The 20,241-nt window shown below is 40.9% G+C and overlaps 1 protein-coding gene across 5 annotated transcripts in view; it reads left to right on the top strand.

The window, feature by feature from the left end:
- Nucleotides 1-20,241, top strand: part of RGS7 (regulator of G protein signaling 7) — a 127,562-nt gene that overhangs the window by 93,749 nt on the left and 13,572 nt on the right. For all 5 annotated transcript variants that reach the window (XM_053382628.1, XM_053382631.1, XM_053382630.1 and 2 more), the window contains exons 5-11: nt 4,084-4,190; nt 5,861-5,912; nt 12,417-12,481; nt 14,424-14,500; nt 14,603-14,684; nt 18,650-18,724; nt 20,002-20,100. In XM_053382628.1, coding sequence (XP_053238603.1) covers nt 4,084-4,190; nt 5,861-5,912; nt 12,417-12,481; nt 14,424-14,500; nt 14,603-14,684; nt 18,650-18,724; nt 20,002-20,100 — 557 coding nt within the window. The remainder of the gene's footprint in view (nt 1-4,083; nt 4,191-5,860; nt 5,913-12,416; nt 12,482-14,423; nt 14,501-14,602; nt 14,685-18,649; nt 18,725-20,001; nt 20,101-20,241) is intronic.

Raw genomic sequence — 20,241 nt, 5'->3', positions numbered from 1 at the left:
TGGAGTGCCATTTATCCTCATGTGGAATGATACCATGTCATAACATAGCTATGTTCTCGGCTAGCATCAGAAAATAAAAATAAGGCCTGATAAGCTGGGAGGGGCAGCAGTGAGTTTCATGGCCCCATGCCCTCTTGGTACCCCAAATGGAGAAAAGGGGCACATTGTCAATCATAATGGAGAACACTAGTTTGATAAGGCAGAAGGAACCAGGTGGCAAACGTAAGGGTCAAGAACACTAACCTTGCTGTGCATAGAAACACTTCCCTCTGTACTCCAGGAACTCCCAGTACTCTGTTCTAGTTTTGCCTTGTAACAACCAAATTCCACATACACCCTTTTAACTGAAACAACCCTCAATAAAGAGTATGTCTGCCATAAACCTGAACTAAAGTTTTGTGATAAATCCCCTAAGCCAGCCATCCTGGCTGCCAATGAAAACTCCACACACAGCTCCTATGATGTCAGTGTTTCCAGCTGTGATTCCACTCAGCTAGATTAGCTCTGTGGTGGTTTGAGGGAATAGTGAAAACAGAAACACAAGTTTGGTATTGATTTGTCTTCTACAGGCATATTTATGAGCGTTCTTCTAGAGGACCATGGCTTTTAGTAATGGATCATTCTGGTTGTTTCCTTCAAAACACTTTTCAACCCTGGCACTCTTCTTCCATTTTCTTAAATCTCTCTCCCCCCCCCCCCCCGCAATGCCTTTTATTGGCATGTTTGTCCACAGGCACATTTTCTGCAAAATCTCACAGATGAAATATGCATGATTTGCTGAGGCTGGGGTGGATTCTGGCAAGCCACTTTTGTGGCCTCATGAATAATGGTTGCCCATTGCAAGACAGAAGCGGGAACTAATAATGCACAAAGCAGATATTCCAGATGGGAAAAACCCCTATCAAAGCCAGCCACATAATACACAGCAAGTCAAACTAATAAAAGCCACATATATCTACATGTTGCATTCATACTGGAGGATATTTGTGCCATTTGATAGATGACAAACACTGAGGAGTCACTTCCAGTAAAGTGGTTAAATACACAGGTGTGTGCAGGACAACTCAGAGTGTGTACCCAGGGTTTTAATCTGTTTATTTCACTGAAAGAAGACAGGAGGGTGGACAACAACACAAACAAATATGGACAAGGAAGAGGTAAAGCGTGTTCTCCTTCATGGAGAGCACGTGTTGTGGTGGGGGCCGCCAGGACACTCCAAAGTTGGGGGCAGGCTAATTGATCGTTGCCATTTGTTGATTGACAGCCAGAAATGCTAAAACTCCTTGCAGGAGGCTAGGGCTTCCTCTTTTCGACCGTGCATCGGATTGCCCATCCCCCCTCCCTAGAATTAGGGTTGTTCGCTTTGACCTTGCTATGCCTGTCATGGGGTCGTCTGCTCTTGGGGCAGGGGCCCGGTAGGAATTTTGTCCATCTGGCTGATTGGCTGGGGCCATTTGGTTTTTGCCTACTGCGTAGCAAATCATCACAACTTGTAAGGTTGCGGTTAGGCATTGGTTTATAGTTTGGTTGGTTGAGGGGCAGTGGTTGAGTGCCTGCCCTTGGTAGGTTGAGTGCCTGCCCCTCTAATGCTGCTGCTGCAAGGGATTCCGTTAAAGGAATTGGGGGCTAACTATTGCTTGTCCACTCTGTCAAGGGGGCTCGGGCCATAGCAATGAGCTCCTGGTTGCATTTGGGGTGAGGGCAGGTTCCCTGCTCCGTCGTTACCACCAAGTGTATTCTCCTATTCTGACTTTCGCGGAATGTCAGTCTGTCCCCCATGGTGGGGGCAGATAGTCACAACCAATGCCTAAGCAACCACTCACAAATTTGTATTTTAATAAAGTTGTGGCCAAAATTATGCCAAAAATCTTAAACAAAAAATTCTGTGTGATGTGTGAGTTATTGGGGTGGCCCTGGGGATCTCGACACGCAAAGGGTCAAAAAGCTTACAGAACAATCACAAGAAGAGTGGTCAAGGAACCAAAGCAGGAGATTTTTTTCCTGCAGAGAAAAAGACCTGTGCCAAGCTGACCAGAAGCGGGCAGCACCAAAAGCAGGATGGCTCCTCCTCTGCCTTGCTTGTGTGCCACAAGAGCAGTCCCTCATCCTCACAGATCTCTCTTCACAAAAGGTGACTAGCAGAGCTCAGCTAGAGCCATGAGATAGAGACAGGTGCAGGCAGATGAAAAAAGCTGGAATGGACCTGAAGCTTTTGCCTGCGGAGGAAGAGTTTCTGCTCCTTCCTTACTACCACTGCTGGAACCAATCATCCCACTTCTGCTTCTAGAGACAGGCAGGGCAGAAACTACAGATGCATTTTAGAAAAATTCCAGCCTTTTTCTTCTTCCTGTGTCTCTCTCTGTCCGTTTCCTTTGATCCCACCATACATGCAGCTCATGTAATGTGATGGGTTTTTTTTCTTTTCTCTGTGAACGAAACTTTGAGCCTAAACATGACTGAGCAGAAGATGTATACAGAACTGGATCGATGCCGACAAATGCTTTTTCAACCAGCAAGTAAACAACACCTCCTCAGGCCAACTGCCATATCTCAAAGCCATCTTTCCCGACTCGTACAACAACCTCCTTATAAATTTCAATCTTCCTTAAATGCTAAGCAAGCAAATTTATGCAGAAAAAGTAGAGTTTGAGAAGCCAAGGGGAAAATGTTTCATTGTCCTATGATAAAAAAACACCTGAATTATGTCTCAGTAATGGGAACCACTACCATCCTTATGCAGTAAATCCTTTACTACCATCCTTGTGCAGTAAAGGTAAATAAATGCCCAATAATCTCACTTGCTTGGGTTGTTGGAAGTACACATTAATGAAACATCTGCTCCAGTTTGTCCCTGGCAAATTGAAAGCTTCTATTCATGAAATGCAGATCAAAGGAAATTTCTGACATGTAGCTTTCAGCAGCTATAGTAACTATGAAGCAAATGCTATATTTGTATTTTGGAAGTGGAAGCTATATTTATATTTCTAAAAATCATTATTTAGAATATGTTCCATTATGCTCAGAATATCATTCTGGAATGGCAATTGTAGATTGCTATTCAAGTATTTATTATCTGAATTTCAATATGAAAAGAGTCTGTCCTATCTCCAGTTCCAGGTGTTCCTTATGTAATTTGTTAGTAGGAAATTATATTTAAAAATGACCTTCCAGCCTCATATTAGTTCCCCTTCCTGAATGAGTGGTGTGTATGCTATTCTGCAGAAACAAGTGGGATGCCTGTGGTATATTGGTATAGTAACTGGTTGCTTGCACTGCTTTGTAGTTTATGTACATGTTTAGAACAAGTAATAAATACTTTAAATAAATGACTGATCAATGGTAGGGTGTCCATAACAAGATTCACAAGGGGGCGGAATGAGCCGCAGAGAGTTTAGGTCATAGTCAACTAAGTTTTACTCAGAGTACTGTAATATGAAGTTACACAGATGCAAATCCTGCTGAGATTTCAAGATCACTGGGCCATATGTTGGATTGCTTTGCTTGTGTATGGATGAACATCTTAGTTTGAATATCTATCTATCTGTTATCTATATTTAGGTAGCAGCTGTAAGCAGCCATTGCATTAGCAGCTTAAGGATATTCAGGTCTTTGATACAGGAAAATCAGGGTCTGGAACATTTCCCATCAACTTTTCTTATTCTTAACTCCTAAGAAAGTTGTAGCCTTACTCGTTGCTTTTTTTGGGGGGGGACACAGGGGTACACATACCCCTAAACATTTTGTCAGTCTAAGTTTGGCCTCATTGAGGGGCAGTATTTCAATATGAGAAGGAAAATGAGAGTGCCTCTAAACATTTCTTTAAGAAAAAAGCACTGGCCTTACCCATTTGTTTTCTGATAATTGGATGTATGCTGCCTTAATGAGGTCCCATGTTAAGAAAGACGAGTGCATAATTTCATCTTTTCTTCCTCTTTCTGATTTATATATACTTTCCCAGTATAACTTGTCACCAGCTGGTGAAAATTCTCTCAGAAGAATAAATGTCCAAACACTTCACCATGAAGTTGTTGTTTTTTTATTAAAAAAAACCGTGTTAATTGCTTTTGTTTCCCTCTGGCACAGTGGAAGCTCTTCATCTGGGAACATTAATGGCAGCCCATGGTTATTTCTTTCCTATCTCAGACCATGTTTTAACGCTGAAAGATGATGGCACCTTTTACCGGTTCCAAGTAAGTATTCCTGCTTTATTTCATTGACTTGACATGTAATAGCAAGGGATTTCTTCATTGTCAATACAGCAGACTTCTGTTCATGATGTGGTCCAGTATCAGCAGCAGCTACTGAAAGGGCATCTCCTCCCTCCCCCAGCCACATACATAAAACACATGCGTTTGTGCAGGGAGTGGGGGAGAGGTGCCCTGATACAGCTAGCGGCTATAGAAGTGTTGTTATTGTTTAGTCGTTTAGTCGTGTCCGACTCTTCGTGACCCCATGGACCAGAGCACGCCAGGCACTCCTGTCTTCCACTGCCTCCCGCAGTTTGGTCAAACTCATGCTGGTAGCTTCGAGAACACTGTCCAACCATCTTGTCCTCTGTCGTCCCCTTCTCCTTGTGCCCTCCATCTTTCCCAACATCAGGATCTTTTCCAGGGAGTCTTCTCTTCTCATGAGGTGGCCAAAGTATTGGAGCCTGAGCTTCAGGATCTGTCCTTCCAGTGAGCACTGAGGGCTGATCTCCTTAAGAATGGATAGGTTTGATCTTCTTGCAGTCCATGGGACTCTCAAGAGTCTCCTCCAGCACCATAATTCAAAAGCATCAATTCTTCGGCGATCAGCCTGGCTATAGAAGTAGCCATCTGCAAACACATCCCAAAGGAATAGCGCACAGACAGATCCACATTCAGTTTCTGGCAGTGTTATGTGCAGAGCTTTGTTAGAAAAGCAATAACTGGAGTAGTTTAAGAAGGTGGCCAAAGGAAGAGGAGGGATAATTTATGGATACTTAGGAGAAAGGCAATAGCTCAGTGATAAAGTATTTGCTCTGCATGTAGTCAGTCCTTGGTTCAGCGCTCCACATCTCCAGATAGGGATTAGAATCTGATTAGGAATGGATTTAGGCAATAGGAGAAGATATATTATTTAGCTATTATCCTTCCTTGCTCATATGAGTGAGATCAGCAGAGTACCATCCTTTGCAGCTTTAAACTTGAAAGCTAAGGCAAGACTGAATCACCTTCTAGAAACAATGATCCAGGATGCTTCAAGGCAGACTGGATTTTCCTAGTATGACCCCTTCCACCCCCTCACTAAAAATATTAACCACACATGCATTGCTTTGTGAAGAAGTAAAAGTATTATCTACTTACATAATCAAGATCTCAAGCTGCAGTTAAATAGCAAAATGAAGGCAGGTTTATAACTTCTAAGTTACAAAAGTACAAAAGATTCTGAGTGGCCCAAGGCAGAGGTATAGGCCGGTTCCTAGCTAGTCACTGGAAAGATGCTCTGAAGCAATAAATTGCATACAGATCCATTGCATACAGGAAAACTGCAGCAGCCTATAGAGAAGATGGTCTGTGCTACTTCCAGAAAGTCAAGTTATACTGTAAATTGGCACCATACTTACATTGGTTTCTCCTGCAAAGAAGTGGCGAGTGTTTTCAGAAAAATATAGATAATTGCCCAAACTTATAAGAAACACTTGATTCTATGCACAAAGGTATAACAACATTATTTGGAGTACCAATTTTTATTTGCTATATGCCATTTAAATATGTTCAATTGATACTGTTAGCCACTCCCCAGACAGTTAATTTTAGAAGTCAAAGGAAATGTATGTATGTTTATATTTTGTCAGACATAAATTCCTACATTCTTCCATTTTTGTTTTATTTTACAGACACCCTATTTTTGGCCATCCAATTGTTGGGAGCCGGAAAACACAGATTATGGTCAGTGTGGATCTCTCTTCTCTTTCACTCCGGAGTCTTGCATTGTATGGATGAAAGTCTCATAATCGTCTTTTGCATTTAATCCGTCTTTTTCACTAAACCACTCCTGGCTTTACTTTTCAAACCCAGGTCAAGAACTGCTAATGCTGAGCTCAAGATTGGCTTTGGTTTACAAAGTTTACTAAGGCAGAGGTCAAATCTGCACACAACATGGGAATACAAAAATAGCATTATTTTTGCCACTTTGTAAATGTGCTGACTCAGAAATTAATTCAAAGGCAGGGTTGGCACCAGATGTAGGCATTGTTGGGCACTACGCATGACCACCATCCCATGGCCACATTTGCTAATATCTTTCTAACATACATTAGGTGTCAAACCAGCATAGGCAAACTCCGGCCCTCCAGATGATTGGGACTACAATTCCCATCATCCTTGACCACTGGTCCTGTTAGCTAGGGATGATGGGAATTGTAGTCCCAAACATCTGGAGGGCCGGAGTTTGCCTATGCCTGGTGTAAAATGTTACTTAGATGTACTTTTATTTCAATCTCTGCCCCATAAACAAAGCATAGGGGATCATTAGGTGACCTCTTGTAGTATTCTTATGAAAGACAGCAAGAGTTTGAGAAGTTCGCTATTAAGTGGTCCATTACATTTCTCTTTGACATAAGGTTAAACATTCCTTTTTGATATTTATACTATGTATTATGCATGCAGGGCTTAAAAATTAAACTTAACATTAAATTTGAAACACATTCAACACATTTCAAAATGAAGCACCTTATTCATTCCACAAAATGAATATATAAATGTAAATAGGCACTGTCAAAAAACAACAACCCTGGCTATGGACGTTTATTGCGTTGTACTATGCCCAATCTATTATTGTGTTGGATTGTTGCCCCATTGTTCTTTCCTGCTTCACTTATAATTTTCTGGACTATATACATGGCATGAAAGGAGCAAGTGGTTTTGGTTATAGTCTTAAAATTAATACTGCAGAATTGACAAAGTGTGTGCATAGTGACTGAGTGGAAATTTGAAATGTAGATGGAAACAAGGAATCAACTTTTTAAATAAAGAAGTTTGGCTTTGGCGCACTTAAAAATTATACGTTCACCAGGTTGTCAACATTATTTTTGGACGTTAGAAGTTTTTTCTTGCCTATGACCTGGGAGCTTAAATTTAAGGGGTTATTGAAATTATTCCGTGCTTATCTCAGGTTCGCACAGCTCAGTTGTGAAATGCAAAGTCCTGGGACTGAAGCTCAGCTAAACAAATAGTTTTTCATTCCAAAGCAGGAATAGAAGACCTATGGCCCTCAATAAGTTGTTGAACTCAAAAGTCCCATCAGCTGTGTTAGCATAGTCAACAGTGAGGAATGGTGGAAGGTGTCGCTTAGCAATATCTAGAGGCCCACATGTTGTCTATCCCTGCCGTAAAGCTAAAGTTGTATTAGTACTTTTGTGCCAGATCACCTTTTCAGAAGGCAGATTATCTCATAGCTTCAGCATCAGATGCAGTCCAACTTGAGGCCCCATCTGCACTATTTAAAGCAGTATCATACCAATCATGGCTTTTTTGAAATAATCCTGGGACCTGTAGTTTGTTAAGAGTGCTGAGTCTTGTTAGGAGACCTCTGTTTACCTCACAGAGCTGCAATTCCCAGAGTGGTTTAACAATCAATCCCTCTTCTCAGGGACTTAAGAGAATGGCAGCTCTGTGGGTTGAAGAGGGGGTCTCCTAACAACATTCACGAGAGTGTTCAATGCACCAATGTGCATACTCAAAACATACCACCTGGTCACTGAAGAAAGTTAGCTTTTCAGACTACACAGTTTACACTTGTTCTATATCTGCCCCTGTTTGCCATCATGAGGGTACCAGTTTATTATAGGTCTTGTTCCTGTGCTTTTAACAATAGCAATTGACTCCCCCCTCCATCACTTTATCTCTATGTCAGGAAAAACTTCACCTGCTAAATTCCCAGAGGAGTAGTTGGTCTCTTTCAACAGAGAGTCTCAAGACCTTAAAGGCCAATTCATGTATGAGCTTTCATGAACTACCACAGTCCCTTTATTTGATAACTGAAGTTCACAAAGACTTAGGTCATAATAAATCTTCTAAATTCTTGCATAATTTTAAGTTTGAATGTATTAGAGAATGATGCAGTCTGGTTATCTCTGGTATGTGGGAACGAATAGGTCATGTATTTAGAGAGGAATTCATAACACTAGGATAGAATTTCCTTGCCTTTCCAGAATTCACCCCCCCCAAGCACATGTTTCAGAATAATCCTCTGGAATATTTCAGAATAATTTCAGAATAATCCTACTTAAAATGTAAGGAACAATTCTCACCAAGTATTCAAACTGTTGTAGTAACACTTTTGCTATTGTGGTTTATATACTTGGTGAGAAGTGCTATTTAAAACATTCCCCCAAAGAAGTTTTTCCCAAGATTCATCAGGCTTGTATTAAGCCCCTCCCCCTGCCTCTAAGCATCTAGAGTTTGGTTTTGGTTTTCGTCTGGCTAGTGATTTTCTGGTCAGTAGCCATTTTAGAACATTGAGAATGTGAAACAGTGGTATTGAATATTGACGCTGTGTGCACATTTGCACGAAGACTTGGTTTTCAAAGTGAGAGGTGTAGTGTTTGCCTGGTGGCTTGGGCATAAACACAGATAGCTGTAACCAGGAGGAGATATCTTCTGACCATACAATGTACATTTGAAGCTGCCTTGGTGTTTTGTTTTAATAACGTGAAATATAAATATATTAAATAAAATAAATGACATTTTAAACACTTGTCAGATAGACAAAAAAGTTAGTAAATTATTTTCCCATTTACTTTATAATAATAATAATAATAATTAATATCTGAAATATTTTTAGGCTGCTTTTCTTGGCAAAAGCAAAACAAAAATACAAACAGCGCAAAGTTTAAAAAGTACAAACTTTAAAACTTAACAGCTACTTAAAACTTCAAAAGTCGGTGCTGTTTAAGTGCAGTTTAGCTCTGTTGCAACAACTGACTCAGCTTCTTTGCTCTCTCTCTCTCTATATATATGGAAATCTGTGGGTTTCCTACTAAATAAAAGTATGCAAAGTATAATTAGTCCACTTGCTTGTTTCTAGTTTGAAACCTCATAATTATCTGGTCTCTCCTGACCAAAAAGAAAAACAAAAACATATGGGATTTCCAGTGAGGTACAATTAAGCTGCTGACAGAGGAGGCATGGGGAACCTTAAACATTTCCAAATAAAAACCTGAAAGGGGACTGTTATATTGGAGCAAATTTGTAATCTGCTGCTAGGAAAGGAAGGACCAAGAATCTCCCTTGCATATGGTCATGTGGAGGGATTCCCCTTAACAGAGAAATTTATAATCCACTGCAACATAACCCTGTGTGATCATTTCAGTGGGGTGCCCCAATGTAGCATGTACATTACCCATACAGGCGGAATCTAGAGTACACAGAACAGCTGCTGTGTGAGAGAGCACCTTCAAAGCAATCTACCATGCATGGAGGGAAATAGGGGAATCCTGCTATTTTTGCACAGTCTACTTGTGCAAAAAGGGGGCAGATCCGGATCAGCCAAATGTGCCTCCACTTGTTTATGTACAGGTATTGCCCTCACTCCTGCATCCATCCATTCCTCAGTGTAGAAAGGAATGTGTACCTGCGCACCGCACCTTGGGGCCATGCATTACTTATTTAAATTCCCAATAAATTATTATCGCAAAGAAAACGATGACAGTGGTATTGGCTTTCTCTTTCCACTTAACACACACACACACACATTGTGGGTGCAGTCCTTTGATGCAGCCCATATGTGCTGGCTGCTTTTCAAAATTAAAACATCATCTGGCACTTAAGGAGAATCCATTTATTTTTATTCCAGTGAGCACGGAACCCCCTTGAGTGTTTTGAATGAGGTTTTGAGAATAAGGGACATACCATTCTGCTTCCACCAAAATCAAAGGAAGCGGATTCTGCTTGCGATCTGGATAACATTTTGATTTTGAAAACCTATAAACACAACGGGGCTGTGTCAGAGGACTGCAGCGGCATGAGAATATAAAAAGAGCCCTAGGGCTAGGCAAAGACTCATCCAGTCCAGTAGCCTGTTCTCACAAATGCCTACAGGAAACCCACAAATAGGGCATAAATATGAATGCCTAATAATAATAATAATAATATTTGTATGCTGCCCATCTGACTGGGTTGCCCCGTCTGACTAGTCTGCTCTGGGCTGCTTTCCCCACTTGTGATTCCCAACAACTAGTATTCTGAGGAATATGGCCTTCATCACTGCAGGTAGTGTGTGCTGAAAGGAAATGAGAAGGCAAATATTACCACTCTGATATTATTATTTTCCCTGGTACTTAAATCAGTGCTTTTGCTGGTGGTACATGCCGGTACACAGTACCAGCACCTCCCCCCCCCCCAAATCAGGAGCCTAGGCCCAAAGCCTAGGAAGCTTCTGCCCATCTTCGGGAGGGAAGCAGGGTCTGAGAGCCCTCCTGCCTCCTTCCCCAAACCAGACAAGTGCTTTTCAGCTTAGGGAAGGAGGCAGCAGGACTGCAGGATTCTGTAAGAGCCTCGTGCTTCCTTCCCAAAGCCCAGGAAGCTGAACGCAGAGCAACGGAAAGCAAATTTGTGTGCAGAAAAGAGGCAAGGAGGGTGATTTGGGGTGAACCCTTCCCCGCTTTTTCTGTCCCAGATTCTGTTCATCTTGCAAAGGCATGAGATGCTCCTAACAGACTCAAGGAGTCTTGGTGCCCATTTGGGGGAGATCAGCAGGAGCACCACAAGGCTGGGATCAGCCTGCACAGAACGTCCTCAAAAGGATACTGTTATGTGCTGAGTTGAATAGGATCCAAAATGCAGCAGCCTGATTGGTCCTAGAACAATAGGATTCAGAATGCAGCAGCCTGATTGGTCCTAGAACAATAGGATTCAGAATGCAGCAGTCTGATTGGTCCTAGAACAATAGGATTCAGAATGCAGCAGCCTGATTGGTCCTAGAACAATAGGATCCAAAATGCAGCAGTCTGATTGGTCCTAGAACAATAGGATTCAGAATGCAGCAGCCTGATTGGTCCTAGAACAATAGGCTCCAGAATGCAGCAGTCTGATTGGTCCACAGGAGCCACCCAATCCAGCTCCAGGTGGAAGTGAATCCCCGGCCTGATTGGCCTACAGGAGAATCCCGGAATTAGCCAATCACTTGGGGTCCATTGTGTCAATAATATATATAATGCAGACATTCTGGGGGAACTTCCATTCCTCCTCACCACTATGAGCTGAAAAAAGAGCATGAAATCCACTCTCGACTCCGAGTATATTTCAGATACCTTGTTGCTTCTACCCACAAGTGCCTTTTGGCAGGTGCCCGTCCAGCCTCTGTGCCAAATGGCGCCTTCCTTGGCTCGACTGCTCAGACAGCCAAGAAGGAGTCTTTTGCTCCTCTTGTGAAATCTCTCCACAGTTAAAACCCCACTCAAGGCGGCATACAGCAGGAAAAGATTTGTGCCATGTTCATTGTAAGAGAAGAGGCCCTACATATGCAGCTGCTTAGAGGTTAGGCATCCACGATCTCGCTCCCTGCTTCACATGCCCATTTAACTACTGAAAGGGGCTGTGGTCTGGATAGCACATGGACCAATATATTTTGAATGCTTTGACCCTGTCGGAAGGTCACTTGGCACTTTTACGTTCACTGGTGTATATCCCAAACGGAGAACTGTGAAACAGATGGACTCTTTTATTCATTTAGAGGCCCTTAACCGTTTGGAGGAATTTGTGACACGAAAAGGATGTGCTCTGAAGGGATGCAGGAACTTGCATTTATTATGCTATCACAAGGAATTCATTCTTTCTTGCACTTACAATGAAAGTGGCTAAGGTGTGGTAAATGTGTTAGTTTTTCTCTCTCCTTTACAGATATGGTGCTCCAAAATAATTAATAACTCCACAGTGCCAATCCAGGCCACAGTCCATAGTTTTCATTGTTCAGGAGAGGGGCATTTTCTCTTGATTAAATGGCAGAAAGGAAAGTCAATAAAAATAATTAAAATTCTAAAAACTTCTGAATCATTTACTCTCATCATAATCATGCACAGCCGTAGAAATCACTGAATCATTACTTTTGACATCCACTATATGTTAGGTGGAATCTACACACATATAAAAACCGTTCTGAAAATACTCTTTAAAAAGCGTTTTTAAAAATACATTGAATTATCCACAAGGCTCACCATCGCCATCTAGTGTCACATTGTATACTGCACTTCAAACACACTTAAAACATTTTATTTACAGCTGTATAGTGAAAAATAGCCCTGTTTGGATAAACCCTAACCTTTGAAATGAAACATAGGATGGAGACACAATGCTCAGGAACCTCTGGTTGAATGGAAAGCATATTAAGCCTTTAGATCTTGATGTCTGGGGTTTCAGATAGCAAGAAATGATTGATTATTTTTTGTGTTCCAGCGGTTTACCTCTGCAAGCGAACAATGCAAAACAAAGCACGGCTTGAGCTAGCAGACTATGAAGCAGTAAGTACCTGGGGCCTTTCCTGGAACTGTCAGATAAATGAGACTCTGAAACTTGGTAGTGTGTGCAGGGAACAAGACAACACAGCACTGTTATTGTTATTGATTTTTTTACCCGCTCCTAAAAAATACAGGTTCAGGAACTGTAACCCACATACAGGTACTTCAGTGGTACTTCAGTGTTTTGAAAATCCTGCAGAGAACTGCAAAATCTGCAGCATTACATTAGAGATAGGAGTGTGACAAAAACAGAGATGATTTAATTTGAGCTTCCACAGAGTTGTTTTAGTCTAGGTCTCTTAGAGGCTGCAAGTTGTACATGCAGTAGATCCCCAGGCTGGTCTGTGTTGATCCTGAATCAAAAAGCTGCATCACAAGACAGAATTAGGTTCACTTAAAGTATTGTTTAAAGTGGAGGGTGAATTGGTTTGTAGGTACACAGGTTGGAAAGCCGATGTAAACATTGGCTTAATGCCAACCTGTATATGAGCTGGGGGTGAAAAATGCACCTTACTTCAAACAATACACAATTGTGTGTTTTTTCTATGTAAATATTCACTGCTCATATTTTTATAAAATTATATTCATCATATAATTTTTTTTAAAAGTATCCTCACTACAGACAGTATTTTTTTTACTATTCTGCAAAGCGAAATACTAAAAGGACCCTTTCTTAGTACAGTGGAACCTCGGTTTTCGAACGTAATCTGTTTCAGAAGACCGTTCGACTTCCAAAACGTTTGAAAACTGATAATCAAAGAGCTGTTGGCAATTTCAATGGGGGGAAAAGAGAAATGCACCTCGGAAGCCGTTCGAGTTCCAAAAAATGTTTAAAAATTGAAGCATTCACTTCTGGGTTTTCGGTGTTCAGCTTCTGAAATGTTCAGCAGCTGAGACATTTGAAAACCAAGGTTCCACCGTATTCTCCTGTGAGAGAAACAACACTTCAAGCTAGATTTTTAACACCATTTCATAGACAGATTCCTTTTCATTAGCCCCAAAATGAAAGCTCACAGGAGGCTTGCAGCACAATCCTATGCATGTTTTACTCAGAAGTAAACCCCACCATGTTAAGTAGCGCTTACTTCCCAGTAATTGTGTGTAGGATTGCTGCTAACATGTACAGGCCCAATTCTACTTTCAGCTCCAGGAGAAGAGCCTGCTTGTAGCTACAGTGCTGCATCCTGAACATATCAGGCTCACCTTCTGCCCTACACTTTTAATTTTACAAGTTCCCCCAGCAGTTATGCCTGGATCTAAACATGTAAGGCTCATTTATCTACAATTTACTTCTGGAACAGGACAGAAGTGCTGAGTCTTTCTTGGAAATAGATCAGCATATGAATTTCAACATTTATTTATGTCACAACTTTTAGATTTAGGACTGACCTATGGGGAAAAGCCACCTAGAAACTTGTCTTGTGACCCAGCTATCCATTGTCAGCATGGAGGCTGCAGTGTACATTGAGAGCTTTCCCATCCAGTTCTGTGGAAGTGAAAGCTCTGGGCTGCAAAGCAATGCCCGGGGAATGGAGAACATAAGAGTCTCTGGGTTAAACAAAGGCCCTTGATATTGCATCTTACCCCATTAACAGGAAATCCTGTAAAATCAGAGGGGAATTCGGATGTTTCGGATATGTAATTAAACAAGGAAGAAAACTGCTCAGATAAATTTATCTTAGGAACATTTCAGGCTCCCCAAAGATCTCTCCCCAGGATCTTTCTCCTACAATCATTACAAGAGGCATTTAAAAAGAATTGCACCCACCCACCACTGCCAGTATATCCAGTAGCTTGCGCACAACACGGCAGGAACTCACAGAGTGGATGAGTGACAATGTCTCAGCTAGAGCCAGCTGCCCTGTGGAACAGTCCGCCTGAAAATCCTATAGAAAGTCTTTAAAAGGCTACCCGAGGAACTTGCTAATATGTGGTATGTTTTCAGGAGAGCTTGGCCAGGTTACAGCGAGCATTTGCACGGAAATGGGAGTTTATTTTTATGCAAGCAGAAGCACAAGCAAAGTGAGTTCCACTGACGTTTTGTTGCTGGATTTGTCACCCACCATCTTAAGAGGTATTTCAATTTACATTCTTTGTGTTACATATCTACCTCACCATCAACAGAGTGGACAAGAAAAGGGACAAGATAGAGAGGAAAATCCTCGATAGCCAAGAGAGAGCATTTTGGGATGTACACCGGCCAGTGGTATGTAAACAAATGGATCCTTGTAAGGTGGAGAATCAGCATCTGTCTAGGATTTGGAGGAATATTATTTCTTCCTTGGTTTTTTTTTTTTTTTTTTGCTGACTTTGCTAGTTCAGACATTGTACTTTTTGCTTAGCGAGCTGCTTGATCTACTCTCCCATACTCATTCTTATGCACAAACATGGCATGTTATTGGTGAGCTGTGAGGTCTCACTTTCCAGCTGGTAAGAACTTCTGAGATCATTGGGGTGTAAAAGCATGTCCATGAGAGTATAGATGGTTTGTTAGGTCATGAATTACGATGTTCTGTTTTACTCTTTAAATTTCCTCACAACTGGGGTCAGCAAAAAAAATTGTAGCACCCAAAGCAGCCAGAAATCTATCAGTTTCCAGTATAAAAACTACATTTTCACTTTTGTGGATATGTGATGTCACGTTTAGCTGAGGAAAACAATATTTGTGGAAATTGCCTGGGATGTTTTTCACACCCCTGTTCCTAACTCAAATTTAGACTATTTTCACACTGCCCTTTACCAAGGAACAATGGCCATTTACAGAGGGACTTTATATCTTCATGGATATAAAGTTAAATGGCTATGCTTGTGAACATTTAACTTTTTGTAATTTTTCATATATAAAAATCTCCATGTCATTGAATATTTTGGTGAGAAGAATTTGTTTGGGGTGTATTAAGAGAAGTACATGAAGCAGGAAACTGCCACAGATGGTGAGTGGAGTTTATGAGAGCATCAGAACAGAGCAGTGTTTTCTGAGCTTGGCAAAGAGCCCAAAGGGTGGGAAATTAGACCAAAGAAATACCCTGCAGAAGTGACACTGGTAGAAATTTGTTATCTCTAACCTGCCTCACAGGATAAATAAAACAATTGTGATTCATTAGGAGTGCTTGAAGGTGCTATCTTAGTGAACAATAATGAGCCCCATGCTTTTAAGCGCATGCAGGGAAATCAAATCTGTATGGCATGGAGGAAAGGTATAATGTCCTTGATCTTTAATGATGCTGGACATGGCAAGAACTGGAATCATTTCATGAGAATTTGCATCAGGTATAAGATGCGCATCAACAATACGGTGTGGAGATTCATGATTTAAGGGTCGGACAGTTTGCCTGTGCCCATTTTGGCAAGTTCAAAACCTTGTGTATGTGGAAGCTGTGCTCCTGAGATGCCCCCTTGCTCACAGACAGCGACCAGGCCCCAGCCAGGGTCTGCTTTTTGTTTTACACAGGTCATGCAGTAAAGAAAATCCATGAAAGGGTAGATCAGAAGGGTTTAAAAGCTGTTATTGCTTGTTCAGTTAAACCACACTTCTGTATAATGTCCCTACAAACAAGCACATGATCTTCAGGAATCATCTCAGCTAGCATGCACAGCGCACGTTTTAGCACATTATCTCCCAAAATGTCTCAAATCCATTTTAAGAACGGCAGTACAAATTTAGCTTGTTTCTAGAACATATATAAAGGGTACATTCATGCTAGTGAATAGAAATTTGATATAAAAATCAAAAAGAAGGCTCCAGAAGAAAAAGTATGCCTTGTTTGAGGTATGCCTTTGACTGGGTGAACATGAAATAGAAGTCAATATAGGTTTAGAGATTTTACAGGCCATTTTATGACATTTTCAATTCTAACAGGTTTTTAATTTTATTAGCAATAATGAAACATCAAGTCAACTTAGTTTATCCACAGCATCTGTTTCCCACAATTTGTATTCATATTGCAAGACTGGCAAGCCCAATTAGAATGAGTGAGATGACAGCAGTCCAGGAAGATGTGCTAATCCCAATAAAATTTGTCCCCATAAAAGTAAATTACAATGCAGTTAAATAGCTAAAACCATGCACTAACCCTTATTTTCCAAAACACTATACTCTCTTAACATGGCTGCTTTCTGTGATGGCAAACAGAGTGAATCACAGAATGTCAGGTATCTTGATTTCTGCATAACCTGGCTAAATGTCAGTTATATGTCAGTTATATGTTGTTGGTTTCAACAACAAAGGAAAGGTGGGCTATAAGTCAAACAAACAAACAAACAAACAAGCAAGCAAACAAACAAACAAACAAACAAACACTGCTTCAAGAAACAAGATTATTGGGATGTTCTTGTTTTTATTAGGTATTTTATTATTGTGATTTTATCTTGTGAACTGCCCTGACACCTGTGGGTATAGGGCGGTATGATAACAAACAAACAAACAAACAAACACAATTTATTGAAGGAGATTGACAAAGTTAATTGACCATTTTGTTCTGATGATGGAAGAATTATTGGATTATGTTATATTGGGAGTTCAAATGCTTTTAAGAAAGAAGGGATGATTTCAAAGCAGAACAGGCTGCTTTCATGTCATTTCATGTGAGCTTTCTCACATTGATCAAGTTCACTCTATTTAACTTCCCATGCAAGTTTTACCAAAAAAAAGGCCAGTGTTACCAAGAAGAAGTGTGGGGGCGGGCGGGGGAGGACTGTCTTCTGAAGTTCTTGGAATACAGAGAGTGTCCAAAGTTCCTTTGAGGACACTTCCTAATCTAGCTAAGCAGTCCCTTCATCAGGATGGTGAAAAAGCATGAGTGCCTAGGTTCTCTCACCGCATTTAACCATAAAGTCTGACAGAGCTAAAAAGTGTGGATGATCTGTATGGTCCTGACTCCCAAACCCACAGTCTTGAGAGAATATTGCTTGAATCATCTGTAGATATGGCTGCATTGCATGTTACATCTGAGGTGAGAGGATCCTCATCTTTGATAGTTCAGCGGTGAAACACATCCTTTACATATAAAGGGTTCCAGATTAAATCATTGTCTCTCTGTATTAGCCTTTGGCCAACCTGATGTCTTTAGACTACAGTTCCCATCTGCACCAGCCAACCCAGCCATACTGGCTGGGTTTGAAGGGAGTAGTACGCCTAAACAGCTGGAGAGCACCAGGTTGGTGAAGGCTGCCATAGATTGAAGAACCTTGGGTAGTCAGGCAGGAAAATATCAAGGAAGGCAGTGATATATAAAGGTAAAGGTAAAGGTACCCCTGCCCACACGGGCCAGTCGTGTCCGACTCTAGGGTTGTGCGCCCATCTCACTTAAGAGGCCGGGGGCCAGCGCTGTCCGGAGACACTTCCGGGTCACGTGGCCAGCGTGACGAAGCTGCTCTGGCGAGCCAGCACCAGCGCAGCACACGGAAACGTCGTTTAGAGTTTAGAGTTACTTTCATTTTAGAAATGGCTTCCCGCTATAAAGCGGTACCTATTTATCTACTTGCATTTAATGGTGCTTTCGAACTGCTAGGTGGGCAGGAGCTGGGACCGAAGGACGGGAGCTCACCCCGCCGCGGGGATTCGAACCGCCGACCATACGATCGGCAAGCCCTAGGCGCTGAGGTTTTATCCACAGCGCCACCCACGTCCCTAGTGATATATACCAAGGCCCATTATTAACAAAACTAGCATGGTGTGCTTAAAGAAGAAATGCAGAAGGAAGACCAGCTGGTGTTAATTGCCCCTTAACACTTAACTATTATGGTAAAGGAGGCACTAGCTTAAAATAAGAAAGTGCCCAGGGTATTTAATTGTCCCACAATGTATCTCAATTAGTATGGGAGATTTTCCTGTGAAAGATCAGCAATTGCAACTAGAAGGATTTATTATTCTTATTCTTATTCATGGTTAGAGGTTGAGCCAAGAATGATTGGCTGATGTGTGTGTGTTTTCACAATTTGATTATAGTGCTTAGCTAATAAATCTTAACTTATTGTCCTACAGTGTAAGTGATTTTTTTTAAAAAAATGATAGATTTCTAGAATCTAGTCAGCCCAAGCGACAGCAGTGGTTTATTTGGACTGGGGCAGTGAGCTGATGAATGAAGCCAACCTTCCTTAACTCAAAGCCAAATTAATTAGCTATATATGAAGCCATCACATTTACATATTGATTTTGTTTTGTTTTTTTAGCCTGGATGTGTAAATACTACTGAAGTGGACATTAAAAAGTCTTCTAGAATGAAAAATCCTCACAAAACAAGAAAGGTATGTCCTAGTCTCTGGTTACCATTTACCATTTTTTCCTTTCCTTATAATGAAAAAACTCATTTTAATATTTCTGGGCATATATAGTGCCAAGCAGCTATTTCTAAAATGAAAGTAACTTTAAACTCTTATTTTAACAAAATAGCAAGGATTCTTATGGCATGATTCTTTCCCCTAGATTTCTGTTATGGCATGAAAAGTATGGTTTTGCCCATCCACATGAGATGTAATAAATATCTGCTAGATGTAGATAATAGTTTAGCCAGCTGAACCCCTTTAACTGTAATATAGAGCAAATAATTGCCCCAGATGTTCAAAGTGGTAAACATATACTGTCCTACTCTCATTAAGAGCAGCTGTAGTGGTGTGGTTTTGAGCATGTTATTTGACCTGTGACAACTCTTCTGTCCTGCTGACCAAGGATAGGGTAATGTTTATTCTGCAGTGGTATATCCTGTTATAAGAAAGTGTGGGAGATTGCCTTATTAGAGTGGCCAGAGGAAAAAGCAAAACAAACAATTTTTGCAATTCAGTATAGGTTATTAAATATGTTAATGATGATTCATACAATTTAAATCTTCATCCAATATTTAAATGAATTTGATTGATTCATTCATTATGTCGCACCTTCCTCTCTCCTCTCCTTCCTCTTTTTCTCTGCTGTGTACCATTGTCTTTAACCTACTGTTTAAAATTCTACATTTTCTACCGTATAAATATGCTCTCCATTTATATCCATTAGTTTATCTATTTTTAATAATCTTATTTATTTTCTTTGTCAATGTGTGTGTGTGTAAAATATACTATATTTTGTACATGCAAAATTAATTTTAAAAGTAATTTACAAAACAAAAGAAAGGAGAGGTCCTGGTTCTGTTCCTGACATCTCCAGGAAGGACTGGGAAAGACTTTCTGAAACTCTGGAGAGTCACAGTGTAGACAGTTATGAGCTGGAGAGACCAGTGGTCTAACTTGTTATAAGGCAGCTTCCTATTGTATGTGATAAAGTCCCCCTTAGCACTTGGCAGAATAATACAGAAGATCAAGCTATATCATCGTGAGAGAACTCAGCAGAGAGTCGGTTGGTCATCTGCATAACCTCATTATCCTACCATGTCAAAAGTTCATGCGTGGCGTGGCAATTAAAAATATTGAAATGGGTCCTTGTAAAATGAATGTACTAAATGTTTCGTATACATCTGTGCATACTTAGTACAGCTATGCCTACCAAAGCAGCACCAACATACCAATTTCTCTCTTTCTGTGTTTACATATAGTCTGTTTACGGATTACAGAATGACATTCGAAGTCACAGCCCTACACACACACCAGCGCCAGAAACTAAACCACCCACAGAAGAGGAATTGCAACAAGAGGTTTGCTGCGCCCTTATTTTAAACGAGGTCTCTTTAAATTCACCAGAGGTGGACCACATGTTGCTTTCCATCACAGTATATGGGGATTCAGTTCTGACATGAATCAGAGCTAAGGTGAACAGATCCAGATGACAACGAAGT

Source organism: Podarcis raffonei, chromosome 3 (genome assembly GCF_027172205.1).
Source record: "Podarcis raffonei isolate rPodRaf1 chromosome 3, rPodRaf1.pri, whole genome shotgun sequence".
Classification (NCBI taxonomy): Eukaryota; Metazoa; Chordata; class Lepidosauria; order Squamata; family Lacertidae; genus Podarcis; species Podarcis raffonei.
The sequence above is the reverse complement of the archived record's forward strand: the minus strand, read 5'-3'. Positions and strand labels throughout refer to the sequence as shown.